Genomic DNA, 23,694 nt, shown 5'->3' with positions numbered 1-23,694 from the left:
CTAGGTTTCGATTCTCAGCGTCATCCTCAGGTGAAATACAGGCCAAAATCTTTCTTCCCATTCCTTCTAGTATATAAAGAAAGATTTTGGCCTGTATTTCACCTGAGGATGACGCTGAGCGTCGAAACCTAGGTCGTGATTAGAAATTTTATATGGAAAAACAAAGTGTTTCTTTTGCAAATTATTACTGTGTGTTGGTTTTGAAGTAACCTATGAAGTGATACCTCTGCAGAGCATGCGTTTCATCACTCATGGTTAGAGTTAACTTGATCACATGTTGCTTTTTCTTTTGAACTTATAAATTCTACGAAGATGCATGTATCATTAATTTTCTTGAAAAAATTTGTTATCAATTGACACTTCTGCATGCTCGACATTATGTGCTAACACTAACGGTAGTACTTAGCCTAAGGGTGGGTAATTTCATTTGCATTGTGTAGAAATTTTAATGTGGATTGGATGTGATCAATTTAAGAGATATTAATGAACTCATCATTTTGATTTTAGATGGTAGTATCCTGTATGAACGTATACCAAACAAACCTGAGGCTGAGAAGGCAAGCTTAAACAACATTTCACCTTCTTTACTGAAACGCCGAGCTTATGAAGATCTTAATGGCATGGATGGTAAGTATTTATTTTCTATACTTTAACTACTCATTACTGTGCAAACATATCGGTTTATTCAACTAACTTGAGTTTTCCTTTTTTCTGGCTTCAAATCAGACATGGAGTGGGATGAAGGTGCGTGACATGTTTTTAATGTTTCTTATTGAATGTATTTATTTTTACATATCACCAGTTTAACACATTAACAAAAAGGTTTTAGCATCAGTTGGTAGGTGATCTACTGCACTGAGCAAGCCTTTCAATGAAATGCTTTCATGTGTTGAGCACCAGCTCACAATTCATAAATGTTTCTTAAATGTGCTTCACTTAAATAAGCCATGTTTCAGGCAGTTCTTTCAATCAGAAGTAGAAATAATTTATTTAGAAAAGTAACTAAGCTGAAGTATTGAAAGTAGAATTTGGCTGTGATGATAGGACCAAGAACACGTCTTAGGGCTGTCTATGTTTTTTTTTCTAGAATATTATGGAATCGGATAAACGTGTAATATCTCTCAGAAAGAATTACTGTAATGGAAGCATTTAAATATTATTTATAGTTGCGATATTAATAATATTGGAAAACTGTACTAACTGATGAAGAAATCTTATACTCTTAAATCTTATAAATCCCTTAATTATGACTATGAATGACTAATTCGATCATTTAAAAAACAAAATGTATTCCACTTGCAAAAATGTTAATGCTTACAAAATTCCAATACAGGTGAAAAAATAAGACGTAGTTGACTGGCAAGTAAAAGCTGCAGGCATTTGCAAACTTCATGGATTCAGTGACATTACGCATGGGGTCTGAATGTATATTAATGTATCTACCTCAGCATCATATTCATCTTTTAGATGTCTTTTATACTGATATTTCTGCCTCATGAAAAATTACCTAAAGTTGCTGTGGTGAAACATTTTCGTCAAGTAAATGTGCAAGCCCGTTGTGAGATTTTAGTGTTAAGTGGAAGTTTTCAATTCATGGTGTAATATTTTAAACCTTATTTAATTAGTAATTAAATATAAGGTTTTGAAACAATTTTGTAGAGGTTGTACAAATTCAATCATCTTGACTCAATGAATTTTGAACTTGAATGTCATCAAGTGGCAAGTTGAAAATTAAAAAAAATGTAAGATAGATAATGAAATGTCATGTTCTCATTTTCATGAAATGCCATTGTTATATGATAGCATTTTCATATTTTGTATTAAAAAGATTTTCATCTGAACTACATTGTAAGGATTTCCTAAGTAGTTGTTGTGATATTTTCTTTCACTTTTCACTAAAAATATTCTATGTATAATGATGAAACTATAGTTCATCATCAACATTTCTCTTTAAAATATCATGCTACAGGCTATGTTGTTACTGGTCAATGAATATGTGTAGATGAAATAATATCACTAAAAAGGTGTTCATCAGTGTAGTGTTGGTTTAATCTGATCAAATAAAATGAATTGCTTTTTTTATTTTTTCACTCTTTATATTTGTGATATTTCATATTTTTTCATGCATCTTAATATGTATAATTAGTTTACATTTTAAATATAAGTACAGTGTTGTAGAAGTTAAAATTGAGTTCTTGTCCAGAGGTTTCATAATAAGTTTCTGTCTCGAACATCAGATTTATTTTCTGCCAGTGGATAATGCCCTCTAGAATTTTAATTCTTACAGACTGTTAGGTCACTCAATGACCATATTTTTCCTTCCCAATGCCTTCACATTCCTATTCTTCTCTTTGAATAAAATGTGGCAGATGACAAACCCAAGTTTAGTTTGCCTTTAATTGGAATGGAAGAGCACTTTCAGAGCTTGATTTAACCGGCGTATGTTTTTTTTCATTACTTGGAGGAGACTTTTTCTAGATATTGTTTTATATACTCTTTCTAAATCAATTGAGTTTGTAATTTTCAAGCAGAATTTTACATGAGGTTTTTTTCTGTCATTGTGAAAAGTTGCTCCACTGAGCTAAGGGTGCATTTTTCATGCTCAACTTTTTTTATGGTTGTAGGTCATCGTTCAACCATCAAATAATTATAATCACAAAATGAATTTTTTTCATCCCAGTGAATGGGCATACTCACTATATCATCAATTCATTGATTTTGGTACAGAAGGGATTATTTTTAAATATGACAATTTTATGGGTGGTATTCTTTTAGTGTAGTTGTATTACTAACATGATGTTCAAGTGTTATCACAATGTAAGAATAATTACTTTTGTGTTTGTACAGTTGATTGATTGTAAAGCAAAGGGAAAGGAATGCAAGAGTACCATGTACCATTTTCAATGGGAAACTTAATTGCATCTTACATTCCTCTCTGCTGAAAGTTTCTTTTTGCAAAATGGGTTGTTTAATCACAAGTACATTTCATCTTCTGATGTACCATTCGAATGAATAAAGGAGACATTCAACTGAGAAAGTCATGTTTCCTTGCTTGCTAAAAATCAGCTTGAATGAAATACCATTCATGTATATTTAGGTGTTCACTGTCAACCATCTTCATTAGTGCATGCCTGATATTAAGTTTCAGGGATCTTGTTTTTGAGTTTACATTTTTCATTAGTATAAACTTTCAGTGTATGCCGTGATTTTTTTTGTTCTGCCACCACATGCATTCTCTCTCTCTCTCTTTCAATAAATCTAGTAAATTCAAACAAACCATGACACGTTTTTTTGAACATTTCCTAGTATTATGACTTTGTTATGCAAGCATACACAGCAATGCTTTTGGGAGTCAAGAGTAATATCCATGTAAGCCCTTGGCAAATCCTCTTGTTTAGATTCAGGATAAATGCTATTTATGCTGCTTCATATTCCTGACATTTCATTGTGGAAATATTTTTATATCAAAATAACAGTTTTTATTCATGTAGCCAGTTAAAGGAAAATTAATTGATTTTGTAACTCTCTTGCTTCACCATGTGCATGCACATGTTTTCAGATTAATATCAAGTTTATACCAAAAATTGTTTCTTCTATTATTCTGCCAATAAACAGGATATTGATAGTGAAGTAAGTTGTGATGTCCTAACCTACCAGAGAACAAATCTCTAGGATATTTATTTGCCAATCATTGAACAAAGGGCTCGTTTGACAAATTAATTTTTTCTTGTATTTCTGTTAATGAGAGTCGAGAAATTTTCATTGATGTAAAATAAAGACTGTTGTATTTTATCTACCAGTCTTCTGTCGGCTTAGGTTTTTATACCGTAATGAGTGAAATTTGCAATATTCTGAAAGATTTAACTTTCTTTGGCCCCCATGGGACAAGCAGTAGTGTTAATTATACTGTTAGAGGAAAATCAACTTGTCTCAATTCTGTATTAGTTAAATGTAGAGCTATTGGCTATAGCTAAAAATATTCTCCAAAACTGTCTGAAATAAACAAAGGTTTGATATTATCAAGTACTGGACATGATTACTGACCATTACCTAAATCTAGAAAAGTCTGCTGTGGTCATGAAGCTGAACTGGAAAAGTTTTTTTTATTTTGGCTGACAAATTAAACTTTCATAATTTTTAACTTTCCATTAGCGCATCAGCACAATGTGACTTGTGAGTTAATGATAGTATTTCTGACAACAGCTGTTCACATTTTCTTCCATAAAGACTCCAAATTAAACTACTTGGTATCAAGTAGTATATTTTAAAAAATCATTTTTTGTTAGGATAATTCATACTCCATGTTCACAATTATCGCTGGATGGAAAATTACTCCTGCAAACTGCCAAGTAAATGGGCATTCACTAAATATCAAAATTATTTTTTATGAGTAAATTTTTTTTACTTGTCCATTTTTCTTTCATGCAAAAAACATGTTTTTTTGATCAATAATCTCAACTGTACACTGTTGTATATTTTGAAGAATATGAATTTCTTTTCAGCATGATGGTTATATTTGCTTGAGTCTTTTTCATTTTTTTTTTTTTACTTGTAAAACAAACTCTGATGAAATGGATAATTTTTCCCCGCTCATCATTTGTTGTCATTCCAAAACTTGATGCACTCATCCCTGGCAATATGATGTATGATCACTTAGCAAACTTTTACCAGCTTATGTATTCATTTTCTTCCTTGTATTTCAATGATGAGCTTTTTTCACATCCATGAAAGAAGTAATAGTGAGAGCCAAGTCATATGAATTACTTAATATGTGCATAAGAGTAATGCTTTAATGGAATAGATCAAGTACGTCCAGTGAGGGATGGGTGTATATTAAGTCCTGAAATCTTTATATTTCCATGCCAATATCCTCTCAAATCTCACATTTACTATCTACATATATAAAACATTGTCGTTTTGATTTATTATTCTAGACAGGAGCAGTTAACAAATAATAGCAGTTTATTATTGCATTCAAGTGCATTACTTTTGAGGAAATTAATAGAGATTATCATGATGAATTTTTTTTTCAGTATTAAATACCACTGGATATAAAAAGAGTATAAAGATATAACAGACTCATTTAAAACATGGTCTAAAATGGTTAAAACTTGTTTTAATACACCTGAAAATGAATCAAATCTGGCATGTGCCATGCAGAAAATTTGCTTAAAGCCAACCACTGAACCACTCGGGAGATACTTCAGTGATAATAGTTGTTTGGTATGGGGTAAGGTTTGATGTTGTAATATGTGTGAGTGGCTTTCTGTATTTGCATGGCTAGCATATTGAGAATTAATTAATTGGTTTAATGCTTATCTATTTTTTGCTGTATGAGAAAGTAATTGCCCTTGTACGTGCTAATGAAGCAAAGAACTTAAATGATTTAAACTAGAAATGCCAGCCAATTTAAAATTTGTTTTACTGATTTTTCACTTCATTTAAGTTGCAACATATCAATTTTAAAATGCCTATTATAAGTCTTCCCCTCTTGGAATAACCAACGAATGTCTAGATATTATTGTAGTTGAAATTCTAAGAAATATTTCAGTTGACTTGTTGGCATTGTAAAGACTTCACAGTTTGTATTCTAGTCTCAAGATCCTTCAGATTCAAAAAAACAAGGGAAGCTCTTTCCGCTGTGGGAAAAGGGAAGAATTTCTCGTTAAACTTCATTATGTGCTTACCATTATAGCCTTATGTTGAGAAAATAAATGTCCTGAGGGCACAACCTTATCATATCATTTTTGGAACTGTTTCTAATGATTTATTCAGGGGATGGCCATCATTGAGAGTGCTGTCTTTTTCCAGATGTGTATGAAAAATTGCACCTTAGGAACATCAAAGAACTGATCTTGCATTAGAAGCCTCAAAAATATTTATTGAAATTTCAGTAATCTTATTTATTATTCCTAATATATACTATTTTGCTCAATGGAAAGGTCAACAATCACGGCTTCCTAGTAATGCTTTAAAATAAAACATGAAATGCCTGTATTTGAATTCAAGATCTTGCCTTAGTACCTTAATTTACAATCAAGAAATGATGTTATTTTGTTGTTTATGGATATGAGTACAACCACTGTTATAGTTCATTGTCAGAATCACTGTCATTGTGTGTTGACTCTATAAGCATTTTAAGTATGAATTTTCTTCTAGTAAATTTCTTGTGCTCGTGTGCACTTCAGTTGTGATTGTTAAAGCTCCAAAGTTACCCTCTGTTTTCTTCTGAATTTTAATGTCTTTTGGTTTACTTAAAATATTTGAATCAGGCCATAGTAAACTGTCTACTTTGTGGACAACGCTTTGGGTATTTTTTTAACTGTGAAAGCAATGTAAAGTACTCTATGTACTCTTGTAGGAATAAGGGGAAGAAATAAATGTATTGTCAATTTTGGGATTTTTCGTGAAAACTGAAATGTATATAAAATTAATCAAGGTTTATCATGAAATTATAAGTCCATGCGCAAAATTATAGTCTATTTCATAAATTGCTTATTGTAATATGCATACAATATATTGAAAATTAATTGAGCAACTGAGAATAATGACTTTTGCTTGGCTCCCTAGCTTCATTACCAACAAAGCCTAGATAGGAAAAAATAACAAGTGTAATAATATCATTGTTATCTTCCATAGTGTTACACTCTGTAAATACTTTTTCATATTTCTCTAATATTTTTACCATAAAAGTGATTCGTTTAATACCCTTGAATGTTAGATTTATGTGAAGTCTATTCGGTAACCTCCATGCTAATGCCACTGATGAAATAAAAGTTTTTAAATGCCCCAATAAGTGTTAAGATATACTCCATTTAGAATCAAGACTCAGTTTTTTCTTCGATCCGAATTCAGATGACAAGTTATGATTTTTCTTGAATTTAATCTCTACATTTACAGGCTATGAACCAAAGTATTAGTATGTGCTACTGCTATAGTGCTATGAGTATGCCAACAATAGCATTGAAGATGTGCATGGTATGTAATATAAAAAATAATTATATTACATAAAGTTCAATGGCAATTGTAGTTCATTACTTCATTTAAAAGCTTTAAAGACTTGATTTAAAAGTTTTTTGTTGTTAATTGGTTTTCATGTTGAGTTAAAATTTAATTTCAAAATAAGTTACTAACAGCTATTACTTACAAAATAAAAAATCATTTATGACTGCCATGTGGCCTTTCTTTTAACCCCTCAGAAAAATTGTTTTTAAGTAAGTGGTGTTGAATTAATTCATAGTAGGTCACTAGAAAGATAGGGTTCTATTTTTATTTTAAAAGATAAGAGTATTTGTGAGGAAAAACTTTTTTAGTTTGAATCATAATCTCTGCTAACTACTCCATAATTTTTTGCTGTAACTACTTGCTACATAAATAAAACCTCATAAATTCATAATAATTAGGTCACTATGATAAATGTTTACATCAGCATCCAGCTTTAATATTAATATTATGCGGTATAGATAATATTCATAAAATGTCCGGCCAATATTGATGAATGGAGCCATAATTATTGCTTGGAATGATGTTTTTCGTTTTGAAAAATACAAATGAAACTGTAGAAGTTTGAATTGTTGGGCATATTTTCACGGCAATGTTAGTTCTTTTAACTAATGACCTCATTTTTTGAACTAGGAATTGTAATTATTGACACTTATGATTTGGAATTGCACATAAGTTTTCATTTTTTAGCATAGAGATGGTAGTATTCTTCCTTATTTATGACAATGTTTACGAAGTAACTAAGGATGAAATAGTTGTTTAAATAGGGTGAAAAAAATGTAAGTCCAATTTTTGTGGAATATGAAATAAGTGAGAAGAATAAAGCCATACATATGTGATTATGTTGGAGTGACTATATTCATCTCAGAATCATCTATAGTTAAAGACAAAATGGAAGAGTATGTTTTGCTATAATAATAAACTATTGTGACTAGAAGACTTGTCAGTTTTAATACCCATTCTAAAAGCAGAAAACAAAGCATATGGGACAGTAAGTTTAATTGAACATGGTGCAGAGGTAGATTCAAGAATTTTTTATGCAAACTGCCATGATAAGGAAGAAACACTTGGATAAAGATCAGTTTGAGTTTAGGAAGGGAAGAGCCTTTGCCATGCTAATAAGATTAGAGTAAATGACTGTGAAACAGCCAGTTGTAGTTATCATGGTCATTTATTTGTTATTGTTGAGTTAATCATGAGCAATTATTCATACTACTCTGAACTTGTTTTTTGGAATTATTGGCAGGAAGTATGAATACTTTTAGTAAAGTATTTAGTAATCCATTGGTTATAAGAAGTACCTTACGTGCATATTTCCATGAATTTTCTGGTAGTAGTATCACTTCAGTTGGCAACCAACTGTCATAATGTAACTTATTTTATTAGAATGTATCTCCCGCCTCACCCTCTACATCTAAGAATGTAAATCTCTAAATAGAGTTGGGTTATTCCTTGAAAATAGAGGAAGTATGTTATTTTGTGTAATTGTTATGTCAAACTTCTGTTGAATGATAAATGATGGTAGAGAGAGAGAAGGCTTGCTTAATGTCACTCCTGTCCATTTGTTTGATATGATAGTTCATGCCCCTTAATCCCATAAACAGCGAAACAAATCAGATCAAATGATGTAATATAAATAATATATCTTGTCCTGTAAATTTTTATTCAATGATATGAAAGTATTTGCTCCATCTTTTTTCAAGTTAAGGGTAGTAATATCTTTGCTGTTGGAAACTGAATCATGTTCTGGAATAAATGCTTAAGAGTTGATAGTTAAATAATTTTATGGCTGGCATTAAATTAGTGGTTCAGTGGTGAGGCTAATATCAGTGGAATACTACGGTTCAGTTCTAGTTCTGCCATTCATTTTAACATTCTTCATGGTGGAATTTTTGAACAGGTTCTTTTCTTTAGAGATATGAAAGTCTTTTTTTCCTAATTTTCATTTTATCCTGTTTATCTCGTGCATGTAAATATTTCATTGGCCATTATCTTGCTATCCTTTCCTTTGAATTCAAGAATATGCCATCATAATGAGGTAATCTAATGAATGAGAAAGCCTTCCTGCATTTCATTCTAATTTTCAGAGATTTTTTGGTGATCAGAATGAAAATGTTCTTGAAATTGTTCAATAAGGTTATGAAACTTCTAACCAATAAGTTTTGTTTTCTTTCAGATTTTACTCCCTTTGATTTTCCAGGCTTGCCAGACAGCTGCTTGTCATATTTTCCCCAGTAATTTTAGCTAGGCTTAGATAATAAAAATTTTTTATGTTGATTTAAGAGTAGTGTTAGTTTAGATATTTTTGCTTATCGGTATTGGCTATGGATGGGGTTATTTTATTTCAATAGATAACTGTAGATAAGATGTATGTGGTTTTTCCCTTTAAATTTAGTGGCAAATCTGTTATTATTTGGTTATGTATTATATTTCCAACTCGTTGGGAACCTGTGTAATGATAAAGCACTTAAACGTCCATCTGCACTGGTTCATTATAAGTATTATCTTCTTGGAAGATATTTTGCTTTTAGAGAGCTTATGTGGTTTTTAGAAACAATTCACATGTGTTATCACTTTGTTATCACTTAATATTATTGAGAGACTGCATGTTGATGCAATATTTTCCTGTTGGTCATTCAAGGTGTACAAGATTGCTTGTGTAATGCACAAGAAATGTGTCATGAGCATTACACTTGCATTCCAAAATTGTTTGAAAGAGCAACATTATTTCAGTTGTTCTTGAAATTTTTAGTTGTGAAAATGCATAGTTGATATTTTGAATTGGCCATTGAAGTTAGGATTAGTCACGGCATTTAGTTGCTTAAGATTATAAATTTCCTTGATTGTACCAAAGAACACATCAACGATTTTTTTGGAATGATAACTACGTATATGTTAATTAAACATTGTATAGCAATATGTTATTCCATATCAGTTAGTGTTTTCATAATTAAAAAAATTATTTTTCATATCTTTGGGAAATTTGAAATGCACATTTATCATTTTGATTACATACATTGTCTTTAAACTGGGTATAGTAAATTATAACTGATAGCTCACACTTCAGCAACACAAATCTATGATGCATTAGTTATGACTAATGACTCTATATATAAGGAATGCATAAGTACATAAAATGAATATTCATAATTTTTCATTTATATTTTTTTATTATTGAGTCATCCCTTGTTTTGGTACATAATGTTATGCTTGCGTTTCGGAAATTCTATTTGTATTGTAAGATCTTCAGTTTATAAGGATTATCTATTTGCTTTTCTTTGGGCAATGTTTGTTCACACTTAATTACACTTCTAGTGAAATCATTCTGGTTGTGAATGGGGAATAGTTTTCTACTGAATAAATTTGACATTCAAGCATTTATTTATAGAAACCTACCTTTTTTATATGGTTAATATTCAATAGTAGGCTTATATTAGGGTATAAACTTGTTTCTTTTGATTTGTGAGGTTCATTATTGCATAGCCAGTTGAAAGATAAAGGCAAAGACTGCTGTGTATACCCTTCAAATTAGAACTATAAAGTATATTTATAATCCTGCTATAATTATTAATTATTGGGCTCTTAAGTGTGGTATCTGGTTCTTGGTCATTGGTGTTTTAATCTCTAATCAAAAAAGTCAACTGTGAATGTGAACTATATGATCAGTATAATATTATTCTAGATAAAATTTAATTATGGTATAATAATTAGGATAAAAATAAATTTTAATCTAATGATGATGCCAAATTATGTGATCAGTATTGCATTAAGTTTTATTATGAATAGTTGTAATTCTTTCTCATTTATTTTACACTAATCTAAATAATCAAGCCCGTTAATGGACACCTTGGTCCAGGTTCATGAATTATTTTTCCTTCTTTGCTCACTTTCTTCTTCAAATTCCATTTTCTCTTGTGTTTGCTGCTTTATTTAATTAACTCTGAGATCTAAGGCATGTTTGCCAGATAATAGAGTTTGAGGAAAAATTATTTGGGGCCTTATTTTCTCGCATATTCATCACTCCGTTTTTAAATACTTGAGTGTACATCATTAGGTTAAGTGAAATTATGACCATTGCAATTAAATACAGACTGATGCTTACCACACATGGTTTGATGGTCCACCGAGGTTTTAGAAATTGTCAAAGTCGTTGCCACTTAATTGGTTTTTTAGGCCTTCAAAGTGTGTCCATGCCTCTATAGACCCTGCTAACAGTGGAGTACATTGATAAAGTAATAACCAAGTATGATTATTTTTAATCCTTTGAATAGTTGAAACTTTTAACTCTCTAAGTATACTGAACATTATAAATCCCTATAATTGCCAAGTAAACTGAAACAATTATTTTATTGAAGAAAGGTACTTTAAATTAGTTCGACAAAACCATTCCCTTGTAAGGTAAATATTTAGCACAAGTAAAGGATTTGCTTTAACGATGTTTAGCAAACGATATTTCATCAAGTCCTGGGAATTGAATTTGGGTGGGGGTAGGATTTCGGTTTGGTTGGAAGTTGGTGGTGTGGCCAACCAATCTGGTCCCCAGAATACTTTCATCCCCTCTGCCACTACACAAACTTTCCATGCTCTTCCTACACTGTCCGTACTCAAAATGCAGATGGATATCTCAACTCTTTTAGGCACCAGGTAATATCCTGTCTTTGATTAAATAATTGTAGCTTTATGAGAACAAAAAGAAATCCCTTCTCTACCCATCATAAGAGAAATGCCCTGGAGTTCAAAACTGAAAAATTCAGTGAGCAATCCGTTTTGAGGATTGTCTTGGTGTCAAATTCCTCTGAAAAAAAAGACATGGAATAATATTATGGGAGAAGCCCACTTGAGGACTCCATTCCCTGAATGATAAGTCTCTTTCAGAGTTTGAAAGTGTTTTTAGGTGCTTTTTCTAAGCAAGGCGAAAATTGATTGCTGGTTGAATTGTAACCACACCCTGCAGAGAGGTTACAATGACCTTGCATTCTTAAAAGTGAGGTTTGGGCCAAGGAGCGCCACTGGGTTGTTTTCATTCTTTTTTCTTTACTCCTCACTCCCTTAAAGTAAATGTTTATATTGCATGGAAGGTGGCCCTGTGGCAGAGAGGGAATGGGGTGGAACTGGTTGGAATCAGGGGTTTGATAGGTCGGTTGCCTTAAATGTGATTGGTTGCTTGATTGATTGCCGACGCCTTAATTGTGTGTTTGTGTGTGTGTGTGCCCCCCCAGCAGTGCCCAGTCCAGCGAAGCGGCCAGCGAAAGAGCCCTTGAGTGGTGGTGTTGGTGGTGTGGGATTGAGTTCGCCCGGTCTCGTGGTGGGCGGCGGGGTGAGGACAGGTGGGGCTGCCCTGGGAGGAGGGGTGGTGGGGGGTGGCGGTGGTCTTGGGGGTGCCATTGCTGGACTGCCCGTTGCTGCAGCAGCTGTGACAGCTGCGGCTGCCGCGATAGTGGCCGGAGCTGGTGGCGTGTCACTGTCATCGGCAGTGGTGGGTGAGGGTGCTCCCTTTGCCTCACCTCTCCTCGGCCGCTCTGTCATCAACCACCTGAATGGGAAGGCGAAGATAGCAACAATGAGCCGGATGGGCGGAGGGAGGAAGCAGGTGATCTCGTGGATGGATGCCCCCGATGACGTCTACTTCCGAGCCACTGAGGCGAGCAAGTGAGTCATCTCTCTAGGGTTTATTATATGGGTGATGCCATGGCAAAACTATGAAAAATTATGGGTATAAAATTAACGACAATGTATGCCGTAGCCAGTTGGTTCAGGGACTTATTTTCTTGATCAACAACATAAGGTAGCTGTAATGAAAAGTTCTTATAAAACTCTTCATTTTATGTGAGAAGCCATAAGCAAGGGAAAAGTAATCTCTGAAGCTTGTATGGAAAATAGGTTCCATCTTCAAAAAGAAGTTCTGCATCTGGTTTTTGGAAAACTTTAGGAGCAGAATCCATTCCTGCCATTTCTATTTGAGTAAAAGATTAGAAGACAACTGTTGAGCAGTCATTTTAGCTCATGTCACCATTCCCATCTCTTCTTATCCATTCCCAGTGATTATATTTTCTGTTCTTGCATTTCTTGTAAAATCATTAGTTGATTTGCTGAGTATACATATTATGTGGTGACATGGTTGCCAACAAATTCCCCACTATTTCTTATTTTATGGAATACTCGTATATTTGTCCGTTGATTTCATCTTTGATTCATATGTATTAGTTTTGAAGCCAATATTAAAATTGAAATTTAACCAGCATGGCCATAATTGGTTTTAAATCCTAATGGTAATGCCTTTGATTTCATCTGGGATGGGTCACAGAGATAAACTGTTGAAGATACCTTCATGAAATCCATTTTGCAAAGAGTACCAAAAAATTGAATATTCTTTTTAGTGGGACCATTTGCAATATGGTATTGACTTCATTTATTCCTCTGAAAATATTGCTTAGGTGTGGAAAAGGGCATTTGGAAAAATAATAAATTTAGAATTAATCCGGGAAAGTTTATTTCGTTTGATATAAATGTGGTGGTGTTAAATTTGTCGGGTATTAGCTGTAAAAATGCATCATTGATGTTTTATTTTTTAAATATAATATTCCTCATTTTTTCAACTTTATTATATTTTAAAACATTGCATTAGTTAAATTATTGATTTAACTGCAACTGTATTAAAACACTGGCTTTGCACTTCATAATAAATTCGTTTTCTTAAGTGACATGATTATGAATTCATGTAGTTGTCCACAAAGCCTGGAATTAAGGAATCATCACAGAATTTAATTTGATTTATTCACTTGTTAAATTCTCATTGTTTTGATTTTAATTCATGAGTGATGATAAATTGGTTTCATAATTGCTATTCAGTCTATTGCTGTATTTCACTGCTTTTAATCCCATCCAATTCATATTATCATTTTTGTCTCCTCAGAAGTTAAAAATTTGGTGACTCATACGGTAAAATATTGTTCATTCCTTGCTGTTATATCGTATAGGAATTCCAGTTACAATTCAAGTTGTAATCTGTGTAACATGGAGAAGGATTGGATTTTTGTGAGTTCTTTATCTGCGCATATGGTACACAAAATAGTATTCAGATAATATTTTTCTTCCACTACAAGATTTACAATTTGTAAAATCTTCGGAAGTAGATATTAATGCCAATCATTTAAATGTGTGTAAAACCAATATTATCAACCAATGGGCTGGTTAATAGGTGAGAGTAGAGTTCAAATTATAAAGAACCTCAAGCATGAAAATGCAAACATTCATTCTGGGGAGAGCTTTTCATTTCCACGTATAAAGTCTCAGATTGATGTAATGCCCAGAAAGTCATAATTCATAGTGATTTTATTGAGACTGGTGTATAAAATCAGATTTAAACACTAAAGCTTAAATCTGCACACGTTTTGGCCCACAAAATTGAATGTTTTGAAAGCATTTACACGTAACACATAATGCACTTTTTACCCATATCACTCATGTTTTTATGTTTATAAAATATAGTGCATTTTTCTATTGAAATATATTTCATGCGGCCATTTTTTGCTGGTAATACTAATAACATTTCCCTTAGATTTATCTCTAACACACAAATAAGCATGATAAAAGAAACCATAGAATCACAAAGAATTGATTCATTTGTAGACAGCAGTGCTATAATGCTTTGTTAATAGATGTAGGTGTATTTGAAAGACTTTTTAAACACCAAAAGGGTTTTTGGGGAAAGATTAAAAATTAAAAACTGTGTTAATGTAGCGATTGCATCGTCATATCTGATACTCTTTAATTAAATATGTGAGTGAACTGTTGCATATTAATTCATTATTTTTTCTCTTCCTGAGTTAGAAGAGGCAAGAAACTCCTTCTATTTTGGTTTTCGCTTGTTTTATCATTGCAAATGGTACTTATTAAGTTATTTTTTGGTTATTTTAACATTCTGGAAACACGATAAAATATAAATTATTTATTCCTCTTCATTTCATTAAATACTTCTATCTGTTTGATATATGTATTAAATTTAATTGATTTAATTTGAAATCTGAGCTAGTATTTTATTCAGAATATAATTTCTTAAAATAAAAGCTGAATAACCTTCATTCGTACATTACTTTTCAATGCACTAAAATCAAATTTATTGAAAATTTAATCGAGATCTTGGTAAGATTATGAATGACAGGTTACATTTCACTTTTGGAGGACTTGATTTTTTCATATATTGCTAAAGGATTTTTTGGAAGAGTCAATGGGGTAGAAGGAAGGCTGGATATCAGTTTGGATGTTATTATTATATCCCTATCCAAAGTATGTTGTATTATATAATTCTGTATGATATTCCAGACATAAATGTCCCTAGCATTTCTTCAACCCTTAATTTTAACTTGTTAACAAATCCTTTTCATCATTAGATATACTTTGTTGTTTTCTCGTGTATCTATTTCACAGGTAGTGCAGCTGATGCCACAATAGTATTATAATATAATGCATATTCTAATTTTTCCATTTCTAATTTGGAATTAGTTACCAAGTTAATGTTAGTAGTTTCTTAGGATGATTATTTTAATTAAGTTTATGTTTAGAGTACTTATTTTTTATAGAGCTCTACCTTTGAGTCTATCTCAAAATGTAGTGTGAGTGACCTGCAGGAAAATGTTGTGTAATTTTGTCTCTCAAATCAAAAGTGATAACAAGGTTTATTGACACTACTTTCTATTGTCATTGACACTAACCAAATTAATTACATTATAAAAATCTGACGTGAAACTTGGGTAATTGTCTCATTTTTAGATTGAATTTAGGACTGTTTAGTTCTTGTGTCTTATAGTTAACCGTTTTGTTCTTTTATTAAAAGATGAACAGGGATGTGGTCAGAGAGGCTGTTGAAACAAGACTAAAGCTGTTTGGTGGTCCAGGAAACAATTATAATATCAAATGGCCAAGGGTGTGCCAAGGTTTTACATTTTGTGCGTAGGGCACAAATTTCCAGCATTCAAAGGGTTACAACTGTACATATTGGATTGTTTTATGTAAAAGAGGCTATACTACTAAGTAATTTTTTGATATTTCTAATAACTTCACGACACAATACCCGTCAGAATCTCTCCATAGTGAAATTAAATCAATGGGGTATCTAACAAGCAAATTTTAACACTAATAATGTATTTAAGTTTCCAAACCACTGTTTTACATTGTACATTGAAGGCAATCAGTGGACTTAAATCCCTACGTATGGTAGCAACCTGTTAAAAATGAATTATGATGGTATTGTGAAAGTTTGTTGGGGGGTTCGGAATAGTTGTTTCTTTAGTAGAATGGAACATATTGGTATAGATGATAATATTTCTTTCATGTGTCTTCACTATGCATTTTCTGTGAACATGTTGTTTTGGGTGAAGGCTTCCATGAAGTGGTGCATGTTGATAAGTTTGCTCTATGGGATATCTCTTAAGTGCACCTTCATTTTTAGCACAAGACTTCTTCTCTATACTCATTAGGAATATATGTAAAAGTTGTGTATGTGTGGGGAGTGTTAAGGCAGCAGTCATAAAAAAAGGAGAATATGAATTTCTGTGAAATTGATAAAATACTATGAACTGTTAGGAAGAGTAGGGAAAAATTTTGCTTTGAAGATTTTTTATTTGGGTTCTGTTAGCAGTTTTATGGTGTCATGGCTCATTGTAATCCTACTATGGTCATGATTCTATCGAAGGAGATACAGCCTTTTGTGTGTATTCATTATGCAGGTTTCCCTTATCTGTTATTAGCCTTGGCAGCCATTACTGATGCTAACTGCAGAGGTTAGGTTTAAATTATATTTCATTATAATAAATATAATATGTAGTAATCATCATCACATTTTTTTGGCTTTGTTTTATTTTTATTAGTTTTCATTTTAAAGGAGAAACTCTCATGCCTCCAAAAACATGTTTTTGTTTAACATGGAGCAATAATAATTGTTTTGATGAATGGCATTAATTGTGTTCCTATATGTTATTGACATTTTATTGTGTAATTTGGGACAGCATAAATGCAATTAATACAGGAAAGAACATTGGTTTGATATCATTTCAAGTCTCTCCTGGAAGTTTTATTATCATTCTTATATATTTAATTCTATTATATTTCCATGCTATTAATGAACTTTCTCATTGTTTAGTTGTTTTGAAATGAACTTGGCAGCATAAAATGCTTGTTTGCATTTTCATTGAGTTATATTAAAGTTGAATCTCAGAAATAATGATTACCATTTTTATCCTTGCAGGAAAATGAGGAGACAACTAACTGCAACAGACATTCGCCGAGCTGCCCGAAAGCCGTGGCGAAAGCTTAGTGTGAAAGGAATGGATGATTTAGTTGTAATTTTGGATTGACACACTCGTGGCTCAAGTTAATTTCTTTTGTGAAGTGTTTCACAGTGCTGAGGCCTACTGAGATATATGTGCTGTTGCCATAGCAACGCGTGGTGGGAGTGTGATGCCTCTTGGCTTATTGCATGTTGTGATACTCGGGAATATTCTTATTCAGATGTGCTCATGCGACGTCAAGACAAGAGCTTCGGGGGCTGATGGTGGCATTGGAATTCATCCATGATGCATAATGTAATTAGTGTTTGGGGCATTGGTAATTGTTCGGACCTTACTGTATGCCCTATTGAAAGTTGTTGAAGTTGGTTGTAATTTGGTGTCATGAGTATAAGAGGCATGGAATAGTGCTTGATGGTTTCTTTGGCAGTGGGCATTACAGATATTCCCAAGTGCAAGGTGGAAACCATGTAATGAACTCATACCATGCTTGCAAATTAGTCAAGACTCGTTTCCCTCGAGTTTTTTTCTCCATTTACCAATCACTGATTCATATTCTCCTCCATTTTGTGGAACATACTGCCAGTACTTGCCACAAGCAAGTTGCGTCTATATGATTTGTGAATACGTGATATATTGTAGTAACTTTTATAAGTGTGAACTGTGGTTAGAATTTTTGTACTTCCTTTATTCAAGTTCACAATTCTTTTTGTATTGATTTGATTATAGTTTTGATTATGTTTCTGGCCGATATAATGATGAAGTGTTTGTTTAAGCCATTCCTTGGGAAATGTGAGCTTTCACTCACCTTTTGAACTGAAACAGTATTTGGAGCGAACCTAGTAATGTGGCTTTGAGGGCCCATTCTAATTTTGTCACAATAAATATGTTTTTTAAGCACAAATATATTTCCCGGTTTGGTTGGTTGTCATTAAGGTTTTCTAGTGGCTGGGCTTTTCACAAGAAATGGAACCATTGCTGAGTGGAGCACACATGTCAGCATTAGTGAGGGTGTTAGCCAGAAGATAATGAGAAGGGAAAGGTCAAGTGGAGGAGCTTGCCCTTTCCAAGTGCTGTCAACTCTTGGCCTGGCTATTGGGGCATTGGCAGGTGCTAGTAAACATTTTGTGCTGCTACTGAGCACATGTGCATGATGGAGTGAATATGTGATTATGAATTGATTGAGGGCAGCGAAAGAAGTGTTGTCACCCACTGATGATTTTGCGCATGTATGTGGGAACCAAGCCATTGGTTTGTCTCCAAGGAAAACAGTGCACTGCTGTGCATTCATGGGTGTATGAGTGTGTGTGAGTGCACATCGAGTGATATATAAGTTTTTGAATCAGGACCTTTTTTTTATATATATGAGTGGATGAGCATCTTATTTGGAATTTAATCCCCCACCTCCAATCCAACACCATCTGCTCCCTAAGTTCTCCGGCTTCCTCTCAGAAGCCACTGGTTGTGGAGTTGAGAGTAGACTTGGGTGAGGTTATTTGATGGTGGAATGTGCACATAGTCTGAGAACTATCTTCCTTCTTTTGAACAAGCAATTGTGAAGTTTCCATGGAACACAGTGCAAGTGAAATTGAATGTGTATGGAGAGTGCATGTATGTTGTTGTGCCATTGGTATGAATCTTCTTGGTTGACGGGGGAGGGAGGGTCAGAACATAAGTAGTGGGGAAACGTTTATATTTCCTAAGTACAACAATCATTCAAATATGTCTTTCTTTGAAAGAAATTTCAAGCCTTGGTTGATAAACTGTAATTTATAATTCACCATAGAATTGTAGGTAAATCAGGTAGCCTGACATTAAAAGTTTTTCAATCAACTGTGTCCCCATCACATGTAGGTATTCATATAGGTTACCTATCCTGCCCTTCATCTGTCCTGGAAATTTGTTCTATCAGTGATGAGTTACTTTCCAAAGATTGAACGTTTGGTATGCTTCAACTTGGTTGTGGTGGTACAAGTTTTGAAGAATAATTGAATGGAAAAATAAAAAGATGAATTTGTTGTGATGGAAGGTTTATCTTGAGAAAACAATTACCTGTTTCCATTTTATTGAATATTTATTTCATGGACTTGCTCTTCATGTTAGGCCTGGTAAATTTAATGGTACTGTGTACTTACCATGCTGGTCAAATATAGAAATAGAATCTTGATAAGTAACATTATCATTTTCCCTTATCTGGTTTATATTTTTATTGAAGTATAAAAACAAAATGAATCTGTTACTTAAATTTGAGGGAGTCAATGAGGAATTTCAAATATGATTCATGCAGTTGATGCCGAAGATGCATTGCAATGTAAAATTGTAAAAGACACATTCTCATTATTAAAAAAAAAACAAAACATAAGCAGGGTCATTGTATCCAGTATCTCTTAGTACTCTTGGTGAACAAATTTAAAATAGTAAAAGCCAGAAACTGTTCAAGTAATTCTTAATCCATATGTGCAACTAGACATCAAACTTCAATCTCCTCAAGATCATCATGTAATCTTTGTCTTATTGGGAACACTGAAGTATAACTTATTGCAAGATATTCTTGTAAGGTGAAAAACTGGTAAAGACATTGTTTTGTCATCAGTGTGAATATTTGTGACCATTTATATCTGCTTTGTATGAAATAAAATTTACTCAGGGTTAAGCAAATACAGCTTCAGCAATTCTCACTCATAATGTCATTATTTTCTGCTTCAAATTATTAATGAGGTAAGTTGTTGGCATTAAAACGAGTGAAGAATATGAAATTGTGATCAAAGATTTACACTCAAAAGCCGTGGACATGCGAACATTACAGATGTTCTTAGGTTGGGAAGAAATTTTATTATTTTTCAGAATTATACATATTACATTACTTTAGTTGTATGTTTCACAAGTTTGGGCCCAAAATAATTCTTGCTGTGAAATAAGGGGTTGAATCAATTCACATTGTCTTACAGTACCTCATAAGATATTAATTTGACTAATCATGGAAGGGAATGTTTTAGGAATAGAGGTTTAGGATTTAGACATCATTTTCTTGCTGTACATTCAAACTCGATTTGAAGCAATTGGTAGGAATTAAACATCAGTTTAAAATTAATTTTGTCACTCACAATGGTTGCCTGGTGAATTTACTTGGTATAAGTAACTTGATATGCTAGTGTTCTTACTTTCATGAAAAACTTAATTTAATTCATTGAATTAACACAATTCGCTAGCTTATGAAAACAAGTTTAATCATTTCTGTGCAATTTTTCAAATAATTTGGAGAACAAAACATGCGGAGCATGATTTGGATAAGTTAATCTCATTCTTAGTCTAAATCATCCAAATTATTATATTTTTTCCACCTTTTTGTCTGTTTTTGAAGAAATACGAAATGCAGCAGAGTATAGGTATCTAATAAGGAATAAGGTATTTGCATTCAGTGAGAAATTACTCAATCGCTTCAAAACTGAGCAAATGGCCCAAAAATATGTTGGAATTTGATATACAAATAAGGGACGTGGTAGTCCTGGAGTATTGGACTACTGACTGGAGGGCCCGGGTTTGATTACTGGGCACATCTCCCCAAGTACTATCAGCTTCACCCAAAGTGTGATTTTAAAGTATCAGAACTACCTGGGTAAAACAGGTTGCACAGGGAAACGATCTGGCATGCCCCCTATCTTCGTGTGTGAATTTCGCCGGCTATTGGGCTTAGTATTGGGTGAACTCTACCATCACCTATCAAACTGACCTTTGGGTTGGAAACTGTCTTACTGGTTTTATATGCAAATGTGGAGTGCAATGTGAGAACCACAGGTATCCAATAAGAATAATAATTATTTTAGCTGTGAGCGCAGTTCTCTCTTACCATAGAGGTGGGTATCAATGTGTACAGTATGTCTACTTGGAAAAATAATATCTCCAGGATGTACTGGTGAACTCTTCTTGTTGTATTTTACTTAGGGTTACAATTTCCAGGTCACCTATTATACATGAGATACATTCACATATTACCAGATGTTATTCAGTCCCTAGTGTACAATAAGTTTCTGGCATATTCCCTTGTAAAAATAAACCACATGTAATCCTTACTAACTCAATAGTCACATATGTATGTGCACTGTTGGTAATTGAAATTTTGACAATAATAAATATCAAAGTGAACGAATGAATATGCAGCTATATGCAAGGAGATTTGATGAGTTTTGAAGACCTAAAGTGAAAGATGATTAAATAGTAGAGATATGAGTCTTAAAGAGAGAATTGACTTGGCAAGAAAAATGAGTCAAAATCACTTAGAATTGGAATGTATACTGTGGTCACAAATGTGGTGTAGGTGATATTAAATCTTAGCAAATATGGGATTTGGCCCTCTTGTGCCAAGTTTACCTAGCAGAGTAAGAGGTGAGACCGTCATGAAACCCTTTCCCAACCATGTTGACAACAAGAGTTAAAGAAAACTTGGAATTATACCTTTTAGGATGGGAATATGATATGTTTTTCCATGGGATATATAACAATTCACATTTTGAGTTCGACCTCAAAGAACTTATCCACACTGCAATAAAACTTGCTATCTAGCAGTTTACACACTTTCGTTTTAAAAGTAGTAGAGAAAATAATAGATTTCATTGATGTTGGAAGTTCATTGTAAATCTGGAAAGCAGAATGGTGAGAACCTCACGTAGAACTGGTTAGGGTTTGAGCGTAATGGGCTCAAAAATTGGAAATCTAATGAATGCCCCAAAAATGGCTATAATTGACTATTTATTATGATAATGCTCAAGAGGCAGCCCTTGAATTATCCCATGATAGTGCATATTGGCACATTTATCCATTGTAGTAGTATTTAGGGGAGGCAACCAACAGCTGAGGTCATTTGTGCCATTACGCATGGACAGGAAAGGGTGAAGAGAAACCTGGCGTCGGCATTGTCATACTCTTTACGAAAGGGGTCCGCAGCTTAACATCCGACGGACGGCATACTTACTCAAAGTGCCCTCCACAAAGCGCCTCTATTAGGGATCGAGATACCACTGAAAAATATTCAACACCGCTGGGATTTGAACCTGGGCCCTCTGTGTGGGAAGCCAGTACAATAGCCAACATTTATCCATCCTTAAAGTGTTAATTGAAGTTAATTGTACTAACTTCCTTGACATGTAAGAGGCTGTACACAACCTGTATAGAGGTTGTTAGGAAGATGATGATGCTGGTGGTTCAATCAAGGTCCTCACATTAGTGAAGGCCCAGGAAGTCAACTGTTGAAGAATGTAGGATCTCGTGGTTGTCTTCTATAAATGGCCAGTTGTGCTAGCTTGGATGTTAAAGATGATGTTAGGACAGGTTTGTGATAAGATAAGAGAGACTCAATTACTGGAACAGAAGTTGAGTTTATTATAGAGGTGGCACGGAGAGAGAACACAATGAATATAGCATTGAAAAGGAAATGCCTGAAGGGCAGTGAAAAAAGAACAGGAGAGTGATATAGAATCATAGGAAGAGATTCTGCCCACTCTGATTGCAATCCAAGTATGTTCAAGAACATCATTAGTAGTAAAATTTTAATGAACAAAAAGAAGAGATAATGGGGATCATCATGGACAGAAAAACATAATAGGAACAGGATTGGAATATGTACAGTGGTAACAGGTGGAAGGGAGGTTGGAGAAATGTTCATAGAAAGAAAACAAGTTTTGGAGGAGAGAGAGTTTGATAATAACTATACTCTGGTTCAAACACCATCACAAGCATAGGGCCACATGGAAAATGCTGGTGGAAGCTGTTTAGAACATATTTGAGCATATATTTAGCTCATCAACTTTCACAGTTTACAGGTATTGGAAGCAGGGACTATAATATAGTTGTGAAGAAATGCCATTGGAAATTTTTATTTTATTACGAAGATTTATTTCAGTTTATTACGAAGGTTATCCCAGAAGTACCCGACCCAACAAAGAAAACCAAACCCAACAAAAAAAATTTTGGACATTTTTTAATTTTCAATATAATCTCCTTTCAGCTCTATACACTTTTCACAGCGATGTTCTTTTAGTTCGATACCCTCTTTTATAACAAGAACTGTCTTGCTCCTCAAAATAGCCATAAACTGCCGACATCACTTTTTCACGGTTGGAAAATCTTTGACCACCCAGACATGTTTTCAAGGTTGCGAAGAGAAAATAATCCGAGGGAGCTAAATCTGGCGAATAGGGTGCATGAGGTACCAATTCAAACTTCAATTCATGAATTTCGGCCAATGCAATAATTTGTGAGCTGGTGCATTGTCTTAATGAAACAACGCTTTCTTCTTTGTTGAACGCTTTTGCTTGATTTCTTCGCTCAAACGTTGAATAAGTTCGCATAATTCTCAATTAATAAAAATAGTTTTTCCTTTTTCAAGTTAGTCAATGAAATTTATCCCATGTGA

At 33.4% G+C, this 23,694-nt stretch overlaps 1 protein-coding gene across 3 annotated transcripts in view; it reads left to right on the top strand.

The window, feature by feature from the left end:
• MTA1-like (metastasis associated 1-like) overlaps nucleotides 1–19,927 on the top strand; it is a 163,464-nt gene extending 143,537 nt beyond the window's left edge. Inside the window, exons 17-19 of one of the 3 annotated variants that reach the window (XM_071598151.1) lie at nucleotides 508–627; nucleotides 727–744; nucleotides 1,334–1,615. In XM_071598151.1, the coding sequence (XP_071454252.1) occupies nucleotides 508–627; nucleotides 727–744; nucleotides 1,334–1,356 (161 nt within the window). In that variant the 3' untranslated portion in view covers nucleotides 1,357–1,615. Of the gene's footprint in view, nucleotides 1–507; nucleotides 628–726; nucleotides 745–1,333; nucleotides 1,616–17,245 lie in introns of those variants that run through there. The other 2 variants (XM_071598153.1, XM_071598152.1) reach the window with 2 other exon arrangements.
• The last annotated feature ends 3,767 nt before the right edge of the window (nucleotides 19,928–23,694 follow it).

This window comes from Hetaerina americana, unplaced genomic scaffold, assembly GCF_022747635.1.
Source record: "Hetaerina americana unplaced genomic scaffold, ioHetAmer1.1.p SCAF_9, whole genome shotgun sequence".
NCBI classification, from domain to species: domain Eukaryota; kingdom Metazoa; phylum Arthropoda; class Insecta; order Odonata; family Calopterygidae; genus Hetaerina; species Hetaerina americana.
The sequence above is the reverse complement of the archived record's forward strand: the minus strand, read 5'-3'. Positions and strand labels throughout refer to the sequence as shown.